The sequence below is a fragment of the Mustela nigripes genome, chromosome 12, assembly GCF_022355385.1.
Source record: "Mustela nigripes isolate SB6536 chromosome 12, MUSNIG.SB6536, whole genome shotgun sequence".
In the NCBI taxonomy this organism is placed as follows: domain Eukaryota; kingdom Metazoa; phylum Chordata; class Mammalia; order Carnivora; family Mustelidae; genus Mustela; species Mustela nigripes.
In genome coordinates, this window is record NC_081568.1 from 147,239,879 (window position 1) to 147,257,442 (window position 17,564).

At 45.7% G+C, this 17,564-nt stretch overlaps 1 protein-coding gene and 1 long non-coding RNA gene across 2 annotated transcripts in view; one reads left to right on the forward strand and one right to left on the reverse strand.

Annotated features, from left to right (window-relative positions):
• Window positions 1-1,249: 1,249 nt before the first annotated feature.
• Window positions 1,250-13,295, reverse strand: LOC132027419 (uncharacterized). Its single transcript, XR_009407148.1, has 3 exons — window positions 12,592-13,295; window positions 9,775-9,966; window positions 1,250-1,542 (listed from the first exon to the last, which is right to left on the reverse strand). It is a non-coding gene; the product is annotated as an uncharacterized LOC132027419 (long non-coding RNA).
• RUFY1 (RUN and FYVE domain containing 1) overlaps window positions 12,169-17,564 on the forward strand; it is a 64,204-nt gene continuing 58,808 nt past the window's right edge. The window contains exon 1 of the mRNA XM_059416153.1: window positions 12,169-12,468. Within this exon, the coding sequence (XP_059272136.1) occupies window positions 12,195-12,468 (274 nt within the window). The 5' untranslated portion in view covers window positions 12,169-12,194. The remainder of the gene's footprint in view (window positions 12,469-17,564) is intronic.

Sequence of the window (17,564 nt, forward strand, 5' to 3'; positions counted from 1 at the left end):
AGATAGCATTGAGAGAAGCAGTTGTGATGAGAACCCTGAATGAGATAGATGTACCAATGTAGATGGGTATGATCGGGTAGACATACATACAGACATACACATGTAGATTAGAGACAGATTAGATATAAACGTGAAACAACTACATCCCAAAATCGTTTTTTCTTATTGTTTCTTGGTACTATGTTCTTGACTCTCCATAAGAGTTCTCACTACAGAGGTGCCTGGGTGGCTCAGTCAGTTAAACATCTGCCTTTAACTCAGGTCGTGATCTCTGGGTGGTGGGCTCCTTACTCTGTGTGGGGGTGGGGGTGTCTGTTTCTTCTTCTCCGTCTGCCCCACCCCCAACTCAGGCACACGCGCAAGCGTGCTCTCTCCCTCTCTCTCAAATAAAATCTCTAAAAAAAAGAGTTCTCGTTAAAATTACTTTCTAAATTTTTATTACAATTTTAACTTTTTCATTTACTTATACACTTTTACATATTTTTATATTTATAGTCTATTTGTATTTATTTTTATTACAGTTATATATTTTATACACACCCATCTATACATAATAGACACAAGCATACAGTCAGGTTATAAAATTCAGTAGAGGTGGTAAAAAAAAAAAAATAATTGGATGTTGCTAGTAACATAACTCATGATCCAAAAGGTCAAAAACAAGAGCTGGGGTGCCTGGGTGGCTCAGTCATTAGGCGTATGTCTTCGGCTCAGGTTACGATCCCGGGGTCCTGGAATCAGGCCCCGCATCGGGCTTTCTGCTCGGTGGGAGGCCTACTTCTCCCTCTCCCACTCCCCCTGCTTGTGTTCCCTCTCTTGCTGTGTCTCTCTCTGTCAAATAAATAAATAAAATCTTCCCAAAAAATTAATTAAAAAAAAAATAAAAACAAGAGCTAACATTATCCCCATTATCATCCCGGGCACATGCCTTACATTCTCGCCCCCTTGCTTCCTTGAACTCTCTTGCTGAAACCCCAACTGGGTAAAATCCAACTCTCCCGCAGAAGGGGGCTGGGAAAATCACAAGCCACAAGGACCTCATGGGCCTTACTTCTGTCCCTGACTGTGAGCCTGATGAGCATCCAGAGGCACTTCCTGCCCAGCCCACACCATGCTTCCCTCTTCTGTCCACTACCCCATGTGCAGAAGACCGTTTCCCACTTCCTCCACCCTCCCCCATAATCTGGCCTACCTTCTCTACCTCCCACCTGCTACCGGACATCCCCAGTGGGTCCCTCCTCTCCTCTTCAAGGCTCAGCTCGACAACTCTTTCCCTCTCTCCTACATCATCAGTTCTCACTCTGTAAGATTTTCTTCAACAGCATATAAAAAGGGTGTTATCTCTCCCATCCCAGAAGAACAAATGAGAACACTCTTGGTGGGGCTCCTGGGTGGCTCAGTGGGTTGGGCGTCTGCCTTCAGCTGGGGTGGTGATCTCGGGGTCCTAGATCAAGCCCCGCATCGGGTTCTCTGCTCAGCAGTGAGTCAGCCTCTCCCTCTGCCTCTGTGATCCGTCTCTCTCTGTGATCGCTTTCACTCTCTCTAAAATAAATAAAATCTTTAAAAGAAGAAGAAGAAAGAAAGAAAGAAAACACCCTTGGCTTGCACCTACTTCCCCCTGCCAGTATCCACCCCATTTCTGGTTTATACTCATCTCTCATTCCTCCCCACTCACCATCTCTCTTTACCTCACTTCAGCCAGACTTTTTGCACACAGAGCTGACCAATTGCTCTTCCCAAGGTTACAGATCATTTTCACCTAGATCCCATGGCCAGTCCTCAGTCACCACCCACTGCCCCATCTTGGCCACTCTTTTCTCCTTGTAACATTTTCCTCTTTGGGTTCATACTATTTCATAGTCCTCCTTCTGCCTACCAAAACATTCCTTCCCTGGATCCTTTGCTGGCTCCTCCTCTTCTCCATGACTTTCTTTTCCCCTGGGAACTGCTCATCCAGAGCTCCTCCCAGCCCTTCCCGGCAAGGGGAAGACAATATGGGATTGACTCTTGCTGATGAGCCATGAGCAAAAGACACAGGTCACTTCCCAGCAAAGCCTGCCTGCCGCATTACTCTCCAGCTGTCTTTTCTCCTGCTGCAGCAGCATGGAGAAATCTTCTTGTTGGCATGTGGGACCAAAACACCAAAGCAGCCTGATCCCTGAGTCACTCTATGAAAGACAGATGTCCTGGACATGAGCCCAGACTGGCGTCAGGCTTCCTATGATTGAGCAATAGGCTTTCATGTGTTTGGCCACTGGGATTTGGGGGCTATTTGTTACCAAGACAGAACCCTAACCATTCCTGACCAATACAGTCACCTTATCCAGTATTACATCTTTCGATACCATGTGTATGTTCATAATGCGCAGGTTTATAGGTCCAGCCAAATTGTCCCCTAGACTCCAGGCTCAAATACACAACTACTTACTCAACACTCCATCTGAGGTGTGAAACATCTCACACATAATGGATCCAAAACCAAATTCTTGATTTTACCCCCATAGCATTTCTCATTTTGGCTGGTGGCAACTCTACCAGACCACCGTTGTCCGGAGGGACCAATTTCCACTTTCTCCAACCTGACCCCAGCTATTAGTATAGCTCTCCTCATAGGAGGGCTCCTGCCTCTACCTTTCCTATCTATTTCTGCACACTCTATAGCTGCACAATCTCATCCTAGCAGCTTCGTGAAAAAGAGCCTTTTACAACCAGGTCAAATCAAGTCATTCTTCATTCCTGAAACCCTGTAACAGCCTCCCATTTTAGGTAGAGTAAAACCAAAGTCTTTACTGTATCTTCAAGACCCTACAGGGTCTATATCTGTTAGTTGTCAGAATCCCCACACTCACTCTGGGCCAGTCACACCAGCTTCCTTGCTCTTCATCCAACACGTAGGGCATGCTCCTTTCTGAGGACCTTTGTTCTAGAACATTCCTTCTCCAGGTTCTGAAAATGTCATCCCTCACCTTATTTTCTTAAATCTCACTTTCCCAAGAAGCCTACCCTGAACACCTACTTAAAATTACAAAAGGTTCCTGGGCACCTGGGTGGCTCAGTTGGCTAAGCATCTGCCTTTGGCTCAGGTCATGATCCCAGGGTCCTGGGATCAAGCCCCGCATCAGTCTCCCTGCTCGGCAGGAAGCCTGCTTCTCCTTTTCCCTCTGTCTGTCGCTCCCCCTGCTTGTGCACTCTCTCTCTCTCTCTCTCTCTCTCTGCGATAAATAAATAAAATATTTTAAAAAGAAGAAGAAAGAAAAGAAAAGGACCAGGGGAGGGAGGTGGATGGAGGGAGAGAAACTAAGAAAGTTTAGAAAGTAAATAATGTATTGCTAAATAACTTAGTAGAAAGCAAATTACGAAATATTTAAAACTGAACCGAAGAGATGTCAAAATTTGTGGGTGCAACTAACAGTACTTGAAAGAAAATGTGTATCTCTACAGACACTTATTGAGAAATGAGAAATAATTAAAAATAAATGAAATAAGCATTCAACTAAAAAAAAAAAAAAAAACTGGAAGAAGAACAACATACCAAAACCAAGGAAACGAGAAAGGGAAACATAACAAAGAGAATTACAGAGAAAAACATAATAATAGGATATGGACATTGGGGAGGGTATGTGCTATGGTGAGTGCTGTGAAGGGTGCAAACCTGGCGATTCACAGACCTGTACCCCTGGGGCTCATAATACATTATGTGTTAATAAAAAATTAAAAATTTTTTAAAAACATACTAGGAAAGACTAGTAAAGATGAAAGACACTCATAAATTATAAAATGCTAATAACTTTTAAACCTAAACAAAATGAGACATTCACAGACAAAACTTAAAAGACCAAAATTGAACAAGAAGGAAAGATAATTTGACTAGATTAATAACTGTGTCTTCATTGAAATGGTGGTCAAAGATCTCCCTCCCACCCAAGACTAGACAAAAAGAAAAAAGCCTGGCCCTGGTCCAGTTATTGTACATGTGAATCCTTCCAGACTTTCAAGCAAGAATTAGTTCTCTTATAGGAGCCGTCCTCTTGAACTGCACCCAGTATCCACCAGCCCTCAGCGGCTAGCAGCCCTTGAAATGTGGTCAACAGGACTGGGAAAGCAAATTTTTATTTTTAGTTTACCTTCATTAATTCTAAGTTTAACTGAACAATCAATACTGATTTCCACTACTGGGAAAAAAAATTTTTAAGATTTTATTTATTTCTCTGACACAGAGAGAGGGAGAGAGGAAAAAAAACACAAGTGGGGGGAGGGGCAGAAAGAGAAGTAGAAGTAGGCTCCCCACTGAGCAGGGACAATGAGCTTTATCTAAGGACCCCAGGATCTTGACCTGACCCACCCATGCTCTGCTGGGAAAGTTTTTTGATGCTGTTCAGTTCAGTACTTCCTAAACCTCTTCAGTCATGAAGTAAATTATAATTCACTACTTTTGGTGTGCAGTTCTGTGAGTTTTGGTAATACGCATTAGACCGTGTAACCGACATCATGTTTGGGACATAAAATAGTTCTCTAGGGGCACCTGGGTGGCTCAGTGGGTTAAAGCCTCTGCCTTAATCCCCACATCGGGATCTTCGCTCCGCAGGGGGCCTGCTTCCTCCTCCATCTCTGCCTGCCTTTCTGCTTACTTATGATCTCTCTCTGTCAAATAAATAAATAAAATCTTTAAAAAAAAAATAAATAGTTCTCTAGCTCCACAACTGTGCCTCCTACCTCTCCTTTTTAGCCAAATCTTCCCACCACCCCTCACCCCTGTCAGCAAACGATCTATTCTCTGTCCCCAGAGCTTTGCCTTTTCCAGGATGTCATTATAAACGGAATCCTAAGTATGCAATTTATGGGTGTATTTACTTGAAAATTTTTCCAGATGTTTGAAACAACTCGGGGATGCGGATCTACTTTTTCAACTGTAAATTTAAGAAATCTAAATACACATGATGTATTTCCTGTGAAAACAACCAAATTAATGACATTGGTGCACACTAGCATGAACCAACACGAAATTAATTTAAATAAGATACCAGACACAATGGCAAACATATATGCAAATATAAAAATTATTTATAGATTAACCCGTTTGTACACGGCCACTGTGGAGAGACTTCAACACTCTTAAAAAGGACATAAAAGTGGGTGCCTGGGTGGCTCAGTTGGTTAAGTGTCTGCCTTCAGCTCAGGTTATGACCCTGGGGTCCTGGGATCGAGTGTCGTGTTGGGCTCCTTGCTTGGCAAGGAGTCTACTTCTCCCCTTGCTTGTGCCCTCTCTCTCTCTGACAAATAAATGAATCTCTGGACTCCTGGCCTCACAGCCAACCTGCCCGTGGGCTCTTACCCCAATCAGGACACCAAAGGCTTTGAGGACTGAATGACATGTTAGCCAAACAACCAGGACCCAGGCCTCTTTAATATATGAAGAACTGGGGAGCGCCTGGGTGGCTCAGTGGGTTAGGCCTCTGCCTTCGGCTCAGGTCATGATCCCAGGGTCCTGGGATCGAGCCCCACATCGGGCTCTCTGCTCCGCGGTGGGCCTGCTTCCTCCCTCTCTCTCTCTGCTTGCCTCTTGACCTACTTGTGATCTCTCTCTCTGTGTGTCAAATAAATAAATAAAACCTTTAAAAAATTTTTAAAAATATATATATATGAAGAACCAGGCCGTTGTGATCAATTTTCAAAAGAAATGGCAAATAACGCCCCAACTTCACGATAACCCAGCTGTTGGATTATTAGAGCTTAAAGCAGTTCTGATTCTTCTCCTAGGCACATGGTAGGGCTGCATGTCCCACCCCCGTGCAGTGAGGCATGGCCACATGTCCACTCTGGTCAACAAAATGTGAGCAGAAGAGTCTGGGTGACTTCCAAGAGGAAGCCTGTAGGAGCAGCAATCATTATTCCCCTTGTCCCTTCCCTCTGCTGGGATGATAAAGAAGTTCCACAGGATGGGGGCTCTGCTGGCTCAGTCTCTTAAGTGGGGAGAAAGGGGGGGGGGGACTCTGGCAATGAAGGTAGCTGTGCGGTGTGATCACGAAATAAACTTAGTAAACCTCTGTTGTTTAAAGTCACTGACACGCGGGTGCAGATCTGAGCCCTGAGAATACAACAGTGACCCACAGGGACAAGTTTCCCTCTGAGCTCCATTCCAGGAATGGGGAGGCAACCATACTAAACAAAACTGGAACTGGAAAATGTCAGGAACTGGTAAGAACCATGGAGGAAATTAAACCGGGTGAAGTGACCAAGGAAGGGAGGCTGGGAGGGGTGCATATTTTAGAGCAGTTAGGGACCGTGTCTTTGGAAATTTGAATTGAACTTGAATGTGTAAGATGTTGATTAAAAAAAAAAAAAAAAAATGTCCATCAGAGGGCGCCTGGGTGGCTTAGTAGGTTAAGCATCTGCTTTCAGCTCAGGTCATGATCCCCAGGTCTTGGGATAGGGTCCAGTGTCTAGCTCCCTGCTCAGGGGCGGGGGGTGGGGGGAAGCCTGTTTCTCCCTCTGCCTCTGCCTGCTGCTCCCCTCTGCTTGTTCTCCCTCTCCCTCCCACTGTCTGTCAAATAAATAAATAAATATCTGGGGGGGGGGGTTGATTGGTCTAAGACTAGGAGAAAATCATTCCAAGCAAAGAGGGGGAAATATATGGAAAGAATACATGTGGTGTGTTTAAGAAACAGAAAGAAATCATGTGGGACTTAACAAATCTACAGATTTGCCTGGGTAGCTCAGTCGGTTAGGTGGCTGCCTCCGGCTCTAGTCATGATCCCCGCATCTAGGGATCAAGTCCCATATCTGGCTCCCGTCTGCTTCTCCCTCTGCCTCTGCCGGCCACTCCCCCTGCTTGTGTGCTCTCTCTCTGTCAAATAAATTTTTAAAATCTTTAAAGAAAGAAAGAAATCTACAGATGATGATATAACATAGGGTAAGAAAGATTGGCAGGGGTCAGATCACACAGGACCTTGTAGGCTGTGATGGCTATATGGGTGAGAGAATGAAGGGATACGGATGGATGGGAGGATGGATGGAGGGAAGGAAATTGTCAAATCCTGGACGGCTAGAAACGCAAGTCCACTTTGGACCACAAGGTGGAGCCAAACATTGATATTTGTTACTTAGTTGTTTCAGTCTGGCAGAAATTTAAAAGCCTTCAGGATATTCCTGCCTGGAAAGCAGGGGGGGGTTCAACTTCCCTTAAACCAGAGCAGAGTTTCTTGACTAGTGAGGCTACTGGACTATTAGCTGTGCAGAGATACTGATGCTCTTGGCCCTGGGGTGACCTAATAAAGTCTGAGGAAGCCAAGTTCCCCAAGTGTTACTTCTGTCCATTCAGAAAGCTGTGTAATACAGTAATCATTATCATGTTCTAGGCGGGTCAGTATGCAAAAAAAAAAAAAAAAAAAGTTTAGGAGGTGCAACCTTACAGAATGTTGTGTTCTTCATGTCTCATCATTCAGAAGAGTGATCTGGCTTTTTTTTTTTTTTTTAAGAGTTTATGTATTTATTTGTCAGAGAAGGAGAGAGAGAGCACAAGCAGGGGGAGCGGCGGGCAGAGAGAGAGGGAGAAACAGGTTCCCGCTAAGCAGGGAGTCCAATGCGGGGCTCGATCCCAGGACCCTGAGATCATGACCTGAGCCCAAGGCAGATGTTTAACCGACTGAGCCACCCTAGTATCCCGAGTGATTTGGCTTTAACTGGCCATTCCTGGAAACAGAGTACCAACTTTGTCCAGATACTAAAGATTCTGAAATGCCAAAGTGTGAAACGTGTGCATGGGAGATACAGGGACTCTCAGCTGTTGGGCCAACATATAAAACCAACGAAACCTTGAGATTCCACCTCTCTGGATACTGTTCTGGGATCAGGCAAATCACCAAACCCATCTGGGATGCTGCCTAACTCAATTTAAAGTGCACATCAAGGGGCGCCTGGGTGGCTCAGTGGGTTAAGCCGCTGCCTTCGGCCCAGGTCATGATCTCAGGGTCCTGGGATCGAGTCCTGCATCGGGCTCTCTGCTCAGCAGGGAGCCTGCTTCCCCCTCTCTCTCTGCCTGCCTCTCCATCTACTTGTGATTTCTCTCTGTCAAATAAATAATAAAAAAAAATAAATAAATAAAAAATAAAGTGCACATCAAGGAGAGAATGAGCCATCAGCAAGTATGACGTGCAGATGAGACAAAGTCTCCTGTAACGGGAAGCAAGGAGAGAGCTGCAAGCAGGAAGATGAAAGGATCAGTGCTGGGTCTTTGGAAGTTCTCAAGCTAAAGTGTCTAGAACAGAAGGGAGGAAGGAAAAGTCCCAAGACACAAGCTGTCCTGGAGAGTGTCTACAAAATGAGGCGAGAGGCCACACAGGCAGGGGCAGCGATCGGGCAAAGGGCAGGGCCAGAAGTCAGAGACCAAGTCTGAGAAATGTAGTGAGAAACCTTTGGATGATTAGAAAGGAGAATGTGCAGGCAATGGGCAGAAGGTAGAATCACACTCAGGAGGAAGCAGCAAGCAGGTGAAACTCAAGGCATAGAAAAGGTCCGGGGGCACCTGGGTGGCTCAGTGGGTAAAGCCTCTGCCTTCAGCTCAGGTCATGGTCTCAGGGTCCTGGGATCAAGTCCAGCATTGGGCTCTCTGCTCAGCAGGAAGCCTGCTTCCCCACCCCCCACCCCCGCTTGCCTCTCTGCCTACTTGTGATCTCTTTCTGTCAAATAAATAAATAAAATCTTTAAAAAAAAAAAATAACATTAAAAAAAGAGAAGAAAATAAAAGAAAAACGGGTCCGGGGGTGCCTGGGTGGTTCAGTCGGTTAAGCATCTGCCTTCGGCTCAGGTCATGATCCCAGGGTTTTGAGATGGAGCCCCACACTGAGCTCCCTGCTCACTGGGGAGCCTGCTTCTCCCTCTGCCTGCCACTCCCCCGCTCATGCTCTCTCTCTCTCTCTCTCTCTGTCAAATGAATAAATGAAATCTTTAAAAGGAAAAAGAAAAGTGGGTCCGAAGAATATTGGAGAGGACAGGGAGGATGTAGGGGAGGAGGGGAGAATACAGGGAGGGAGGATTGGACTACATATTTGGGGGTGGGACTTCCTACTTATTATGGCATATTTCAAGCACATGAAAAGTTATAGAAAATGACAAACACGGTAAGGTGTCTTTTAAATTCTACTATTTGTACAGAAAATAAGTATACACAAGAGTGCTCCAAATCACAGATCTTTCTTACCAAGTTTTCTCCAAAGTTGACCTCATATACAGTAAAATTAGAAAGAATTCAGAACTGTCATGTCTGTTGCTAGACTTGACATAGTTACATGCAAACTCAGTCACCTACCCAATTAGGCCCATCACACCGTTTAGAAAATACATATTTTATAATGCCACACTGTCTACTGTGAAAGCTGTTCATAGATAATAAACCTATCAAACACCCAAAAGTTCAAAAAATTAACTATCATATAAAGGAGAAATAAGTCTCTAAAATGCATTTCAATATGTAAATAAGTCACCACTAACACTAAAAGAAATAAGGTAGCCAGACACTTGTACCTAAAATCCCCATGACTGTGACAAACAGCACAGGTATTGTCTTAATACCAAAAGCAACAATATTGTAGGTGATGTGATCTTCTGAAATGGATAATAGCTCTTCGGTTCTGAACAAACCATTGTCACTGCATTCTGGGAGGTTCAGAGTACATTTACGGTAGTCATTTTGCTCACCAGTATTCCCTGCTCTCCTTTCCAGACACTGGTAGGATTGAACTTTTGAACTCTCTCGAAGTTAAAGGAGCAGGTACTTACTCTGGCCAGTGAAAAGTATGTAAGTGGGGAGGCCTAGATGGCTCATTCGGTTAAGCATCTGCCTTTGGCTCAGGTCATGATCCCCAGGTCCTGGGATCGAATCCCACATCAGGCTTTCTGCTCAGCAGGGAGCCTGCTTCCTCCTCTGCCCGCTGCAACTGCACCCACCGCTTGTGTTCTCTCTCTCTCTCTCTGACAAATAAATAAATACAATATTAAAAAAGAAAGAAAGAAAGAAATGTATATAAATGAACATCGTCACATAAGGGTTGTGGCACTTAGTGGTGATGCAAAATTCTGCTCCAAATGATAGAACTTGCGATGGCCTGGGTCCCCAAGAGGAGGACGATGAGAAGCAAACTTCCGATAAATTAAACCACTGAGATTTGGGAGGTTCTTTGTTACTGCAGCAAAACCTAGTCTGATATAATGTTAAAACCATTTTTCTGGGGCACCTGGGTGGCTCAGTCGGGTCAGCGTCTGCATTTGGCTCAGGTCATAATCCTGGGGTCTTAGGATAGATAGAGCCCCACCTCAGGCTCCCTGCTCAACAGGGAGCTACTTTTCCCTCTCCCTCTGCCCCTTCCCTGTTTGTGTTCTCTCTCTCTCAAATAAATTAATAAAATCTTTTTTTTTAAACTATTTTTCTAAAAGGAGTTTATATTTCTATGCAAAGTGGAATATGATCCAGGCTCTGGCCATTATAAATGAGCTCTTCACCTACAAGAATGTCCACTGGCACTGAAAAGTCATGAAAGATCTGGGTCCGTTGCTTGGTAATTTCAGGGCATCTAACTCCCCTGCTCACTGCATTTCAGTAGAGACTGGCAGCAAACCCCTCCATCACGGTGACAGCTCAAACACCATCCCACAGCTCCCCTACTACCTCTGCACCCCACTCTCCCCATAGAAAACAGCTGGCCTTCAAGGACCACACGGTTCATAAACAGGGAATGGAGTGGAGACAGCTGGACCAAAATGCCTGGAGAACCAGGGAGCTTCTAAAGGGACCGCCATTGCCCACTTCACCAATTTGTTGACACCACAGAATAGACTCTGAGTTGCCAAAGCTTCCACTCTTTCAAGAGGGCCAAAATCCAGATTTTCATACCAAATCTTCCGATTTCGAAATGTCTGCAACAATTTTTTTTTTTTTAAAGATTTGAACGCTATGGGGGCACCTGGTTGGCTCAGTGGGTTAATGCCTTTGACTTTGGCTCAGGTCCTGATTCTGGGGTCCTGAAATCGAGCCCCGCATCCGGCTCTCTGCTTAGAGGAAAGCCTGCTTCCTCCTCTCTCTCTCTGCCTGCCTCTCTGCCTACTTGTGACCTCTGTCTGTCAAATAAATAAATAAAATCTTAAAAAAAAAAAAAAAAAGATTTAAACGCTCTGGGAGCCAAACAACAGTTCTCCTAGTTCAATGACTCTGGGAGCCAAACAACAGTTCTCCTAGTTCGATGAGGACCCTGCGTGGCACTTTGCAACGGAAGTGTCGAATGCAAATGAAATGTGAGCTTCCAGTTAGATTCCGTTCTTTTCCAAGTGAGGAAACAGACGGGCAGTGCTTGCCTGCAAAGTTGACCGTGCCAAACGACCCATGGCGGTAACGTCTGCCATGCGCTCCTTCCTGCAAAATCTAACTTCATCATGAAGTAGGTTCCCTTATTATCCCCATTTAACTAATTCATAGAATCCGGACCTTCTGATTCCCAGTCCTGCCAACCTGTCGTGTCTGTAGGGTTTTGTTTGTTTGTTTTTTGGTTTGTTTGTTTGTTTGTTTTGATCTCAGGGTCCTGGGATCCAGCCCCATGTCTGGCTCTCTGCTCAGCGGGGAGTCTGCTCCCCCCCCCCCAACTGCTTCTCTGCCTACTTGTGATCTCTGTCAAATAAGTAAATAAAATCTTTAAATAAAAAATAAACTAATTAAAATATATATTTTTTAAAATCCTAATTTCTGCCTCGCCTGTCCCAGTTCCCTCAGCCGCCCTTCTAGGGCTTGCTCCGAAGCGTGCTGCCGGAAAGAGGCGAAGTAGAAAAAGCACATCATGAAATTAAATCAAAAAGAGGAAATTGAGTCACGCCGAAACTAAAGCCGAAGGGGCTGTGTTCCAAGCCAGGCTGCGGACAATCCCGGTGGGGGGAAGGGGGCAAGCCCAAGAGTAATTTTCTGGACACGAGTCTTCCCTACTGGTGGGAATATGGGTGTGTCTTATGTTACGATTTGTTGTTATGATTTTCCTGAACCTTTTGGAGGCTAAAGAAAGGAGGGTATAGAGTGGTGAAGAGGAAGGGAGAACTTCGCGAACAGGAAAAAAAAAACTCTTCCCGCCCACACCGAACCCGCCGCCCACCCGCGCGCCCGCCTGCACGCCCGCCCGCGCCGAGTCCTCCGCCCGTCGTGGCCACGTGACGCGGCCAACATGGCCGACGGGGAAGACGGCTGCCCGGCGGGGCGGGAGCCGGGACCGGAGCCGGGAGAAGAGTTCGAGATCGTGGACCGGAGCCAGCTGCCTAGCCCTGGCGAACTGCGCAGCGCAGCGAAGCCGCGGACCGGGTCGGAGGGCTGGTCGGCGCCCATCCTGACCCTGGCGCGAAAGGCCACCGGCAACCTGTCGGCGAGTTGCGGGAGCGCGCTGCGCGCGGCCGCGGGGCTAGGCGGCGCGGACAGCGGCACGGACGGCGCGGCGCGCGCAGGTAGGCTGCGGCCGGGCACGCCCCGCGCGCGTCCGCGGGACAGGTGGCCGTTTGGCTGTGGGAGCCCGACTGGCGAGGGCATCGAACCTTCGCAGCCTGTCAGACGAGTTGCTCAGAACCAACCTGTTAGCACGCGTCCGTACTCGTGCGCTTTTCGTCCTGCCGTGCAAGCCGAGTCAGGGTAAATGCGCGGGTTTGCACGGGCTGAGATTGGGGCGGTTCCCCTAGCCGACCCTTGTAATTGGGTGCCCCAGACAATGTCCTGACTCCCAGTGGGGGACTTGAAGTAAGGGTAGGAGTTTAAAAGTCCTCAAGAACTGAATGCAGTTACGCTGTCTGCCGCGAATCTCCAGATACCAGGTCGGCTCGCGCCTGGGCTGTCCCCGCCCACCCAGGAGTGCAAGCTCGGAGGTGAAAGTCAGGAGGCGGTGGTTCCAGGCGAGCGGAGCTGCCAAGTCTTTTGGGTGAGGCGCGCCCGTCACCGCGTTTCTCAGGCTGTGCAGTAGTGTTTTGATTCACCCGTGAGCTCTTCTAGTTCTTTTCAGCCCTTGTTACCCGGAATAGAGTTTCAGCATGTTAGAAGAATGGAAATAATGGAAATACTAAATGATGATATTAAGAGTGTGATTTGGAAAGCCCTGTAAAGCCAGTTATTGAGAGCTGTGCTCACCAATAGAGTAGCCACGACACGCATGTGATGTTCAAATGTTAAAATTTAAAATTCCGGGGAGCCTGGGTGGCTCAGTCCTTAATCTTCTGCCTGCCTTTGGGCTCAGGTCCTGATCCCAGTCTTCTGGGATCCAGCCCTGCATCAGACTCCCTGCTCCGCGGGAAGCCTGGTTCACCCTCTCCCACCTCTCCTCCTTGTATTATGTCTCTTGAAGTCTCTGTGTGTGTGTGTGTGTGTGTGTGTCAAATAAATAACGTCTTTTTAAAAAAATAAAAATAAAAAATTCCGTTCCGTCTTCATAGAGTGCTGTGGGGCAGAGGTGATGGAAGACTGTAGTGCTAAGAACCATAATGTGTCTTTGAGGTTTCTTGATTCCCTCCCACCGGTGTCTTTGCTGCCTAGAAGTCCTCGCTGACACAGCATTGTGAATTGTGAGAATTTCGGTGGTGAAGATGGAGTAGTGAGTGGAGAAAGGTTTACACACGGACTTGTTTTGAGATTCTGGCCGTGGCAAGTAGGACTAGCAGGCAGTGAGGCAGCCTGTTCACACGGGATTCTAGTTTCCACTGGTTCACTGCCTTTGCACATACCTGTGGGTGTTTGATTGAGAACCAGCCATGGGCGGCAAGTCCCGAAAGTCAAGGCATAGGGTGAAGTAGAGGCCTCCGAGATTGTGTAGCAAGCAAATAATGTGAGCTGTTCACTGAAAAATGCCATGCTAGTGCCTAAAATAGCACCAGCACAGAATAATTAATAATAAATATTTGCTGACATACTAGATGCCAGGTATTAGTCTTAGATCTGTGCCTGCATTAATTCATTTAACCTTCAGAATAACCCTGGGTGGTAGCAGCACTGGCTTCCTGCTATGCATCAGTGCAGGCTTTGATCCAGGTGGTCACCTGGGTACTCAGAGGTGCTGCACACGTTATCCTTGTTATCTTCGTTGGTTTTTGTTTTGTTTTAAGATTTTATTTATTTGATAGAGATATAGTGAGAGAGGGAACACAAGCAAGGGGATTGGGAGAGCGAGAAGCGGGCTTCCCGCCGAGAAGGGAGCCCGATGCAGGGCTCAATCCCAGGAGGATCAGGACCTGAGCTGGAGGCAGATGCTTAACGACTGAGCCACCCAGGCGTCCCAAGGGCATTCTCCCATTTTAGAATTATTCAGATATATATTTCCTTCCCATCAGACAGGGGGTATGTGTTACGCCTTTCTCTGTTCTTCCATGGGAAACTTTATTCTCCATGTGTCCAAGTGGCCCTCCACAGCCGGTGCAGCTCGTTTCACAATGAACCACAGTAATGTTTTCCCAGTTATGTTGCTGAACTCACGTTAGCCCCTGAGATGCTAAGTGAAAATTCCTGACAGGAAAGTGTTAAAGTTTTCCTCCTTGTCCACAGAGGGGAATATTGTATTGTAAGACCCTTCAAGACACCAAAGGGCTACTCAAAACTAAAACTCAGATTTATCAAGAATCTCCTTACTCCTCTATAATTGAGAACCCAACAACAACAACAACAAAAAAACCCTATGGCCCACTCCCCATCCTGTGTACTCACTCTCTGTACCTCTATATATAGAGGTGACAACAAGCTGTGAGCTGCTTGTATCTGGTCATTGCATCTTCTATAATTTTCTTCTTTTAAAGACTTTATTAATTTATTTGCGAGAGAGAAAGAGTGAACATGAGAGGGGAGAAGGTCAGAGGAAGAAGCAGACTCCCTGTGGAGCTGGGAGCCCAACTCAGGACTTGATACCGGGACTTCAGGATCATGATCCGAACCGAAGGCAGCAGGTCAATCAACTGAGCCACCAAGATGCTTCTGGTCGTTGTAGATGCTGCACAGTGTAAAAGCATTAAAGCAAATTTTGGGACACCTAGGCAGCTCGGATGGTTAAGTGTCTGCTTTTGGCTCAGGTCATGATCCCAGGGTCCTGGGATCGAGACCCGCATCAGGCTTCCTGCTCCTCGGAGAGCCTGCTTCTCCCTCTGCCTGCTGCTCCCCTTGCTCAGCATACTCTCTATCTGACAAATAAATAAAATCTTTTAAAAAACTAACATTTAAAAAAAAAAGCAATTTTTTTTTTTTTAAGCTAGTGAGCAGGCTTTACATAGAAATCCAGACGTCCAGCTTCTGAAAACTCTGCATTGGACACTGTTGACCAGCATTCCTCTCACCAGAGGGTGATACTTAGCAGGGTTGCTCCCTGGATATTCATAGGGCCCTGGTACCCTCCAGCTCATCCTCCCACAATAGCCCTCATTTCTGTTCCAGGCCTGGCCCCTGCACAACAGTCAAGATTGAGATCCCTGGATAGACCATTTGTTTGGCAATTTAGGAAGTATAGAACTTGGTGATGTCCTGTGTGTGTTCTGATGTGCTGGGCTTTTTTTTTTTTTTTTTTTAAGATCTTGTTTATTTGAGAGAGAGATGTGAGAGAGAGCGCAAGTGGGGAGGAGAGAGAGAAGCAGGTTCCCCGCTGAGCAGGGAGCCTGATGTGGGACTCAATCCCACGACCCCGGGATCTTGACCTAAGCCGAAGGCAGACGCTTAATGACTATGCCACCTAGGTGCCCCATGCTGAACTATTATTAATGAAGCTTAGAGAGGTGAATAGCTTGGCCAAAGTCACAAAGCCAGTAAACTTGAGAGATGGAATGGCTCAAAGATCCATTCCATAGCTCTCTAAATTGAGCATGGATGGGAACAGGTGAGTCGTGGAGCAGAGGGATGTGTGGGATGACTGCAGAACACAGCCATGTACCCAGGAACGGTGATAGTGATGTGGGGAACAAAGAAAAATTAAATTTCCTTCCTACCTGAAGCCCACAGACAAGTCCTTGAAACAGGCCCAGTGACGTTCTTCTAGAAACTCTGCTGTCTCAATGTTGATACTCTGCTAAGGACAAAAGACCGTCTTAACCCAACCCCCTGTCCTGTAAGTCTACTTTAAAATACAAAAATTCCTTTGGAAGCTCCCCACCCCCAAGATACGTGTTGGCAATCATCCCCCTAAGCATATAGCCCATGATATACATCTGAAGGGTCTCATGACTAAGGTTTTATTAGATGGTAATAAATGACCTTTTCCCAAAAACAGCTAGCCCACTCAAGGTCCTGGAAACCTTGCTTCTAAAATTCCTTACAAACTTACACTATCCCTAATCCCCTCCCAACTTAAAAGTGTAGAAAACCCCAGTGCCCATGGGTCCTGTTCCCATGTTTTAATAAAACCACCATTTTGCATCAAAGATGGATCAGGAATTCTTTCCTGGCCATTGGCTCTGAACCCCAGTGTCTTTCCTACATCAACAGAAGCCACTGCCACCTACTTCTGGTGACCTAAAACACTAGTCTTCATGTTTTTTGCTCACATAACCCCCTACAAGAAGTCATCAGCTTTTAAGGTTAACATATAAAATTCTTCATCATAATTTTAAAGTTTGTTTTCTGGTATACTGTAAATATTAGCTTTTTAAAATAAAAGCATTACATCATTTTTTAAGTGGTATATAAATACCTAAATGATTTGATAAGTACTACCATCCATCTTAAATATAAATAAGTTATTTGAAAACTTTACTTTTTTTTTTTAAGATTTTATTTATTTGACAGAGATCACAAGTATGCAGAGAGGCAGGCAGAGAGAGAGAGGAAGGGAAGCAGGCTCCCCGCCAAGCAGAGAGCCCGTTGCGGGGCTCCATGTGGAGCTCCATCCCAGGACCCTGGGATCATGACCTGAGCTGAAGGCAGAGGCTTTAACCCACTGAGCCAGCCAGGTGCCCCTGAAAACTTTACTTTTTTTTAAAAAAGATTTTTCTTTTGCGTAATCTCTACACCCAGCGTGCAACTCAAACCAAGCCCAAGATCCAGTCACATGCTCTACCAACTGAGCCGGCCAGGAGCCCCTGAAAACTGTACATTTTCCCTTTTACTCCTTAAAAAAAAAAGTAAAATTCAATAAACTTTTTTTGTAACTAAAGCTCTCTCTTATAAAAGTTTTCTTGTGGAATGAATTATCATTAAAATAAGAAATACAAAGTTGACATAAGGATATAACTTTTATACATAAATACTATAAACTTTTCTTGTTATTGTTTCTCTTAATGGGCTGCTTTGGTTTTTTCATTAGCATATATCCAGAGATGAACATATATGATTCACAGATAAAATATGATGGGACTCAGCATCAATTTTATTCCCATTTTTTGTTTTTTTTTCTTTTTAATTTTTTATTTTTTATAAACATATATTTTTATCCCCCGGGGTACAGGTATGTGAATCATCAGGTTTACACACTTCACAGCACTCACCAAAGCACATACCCTCCGCAATGTCCATAACCCCACCCCCCTTCTCCCAACCCTCCTCCCCCCAGCAACCCTCAGTTTGTTTTGTGAGATTAAGAGTCACTTATGGT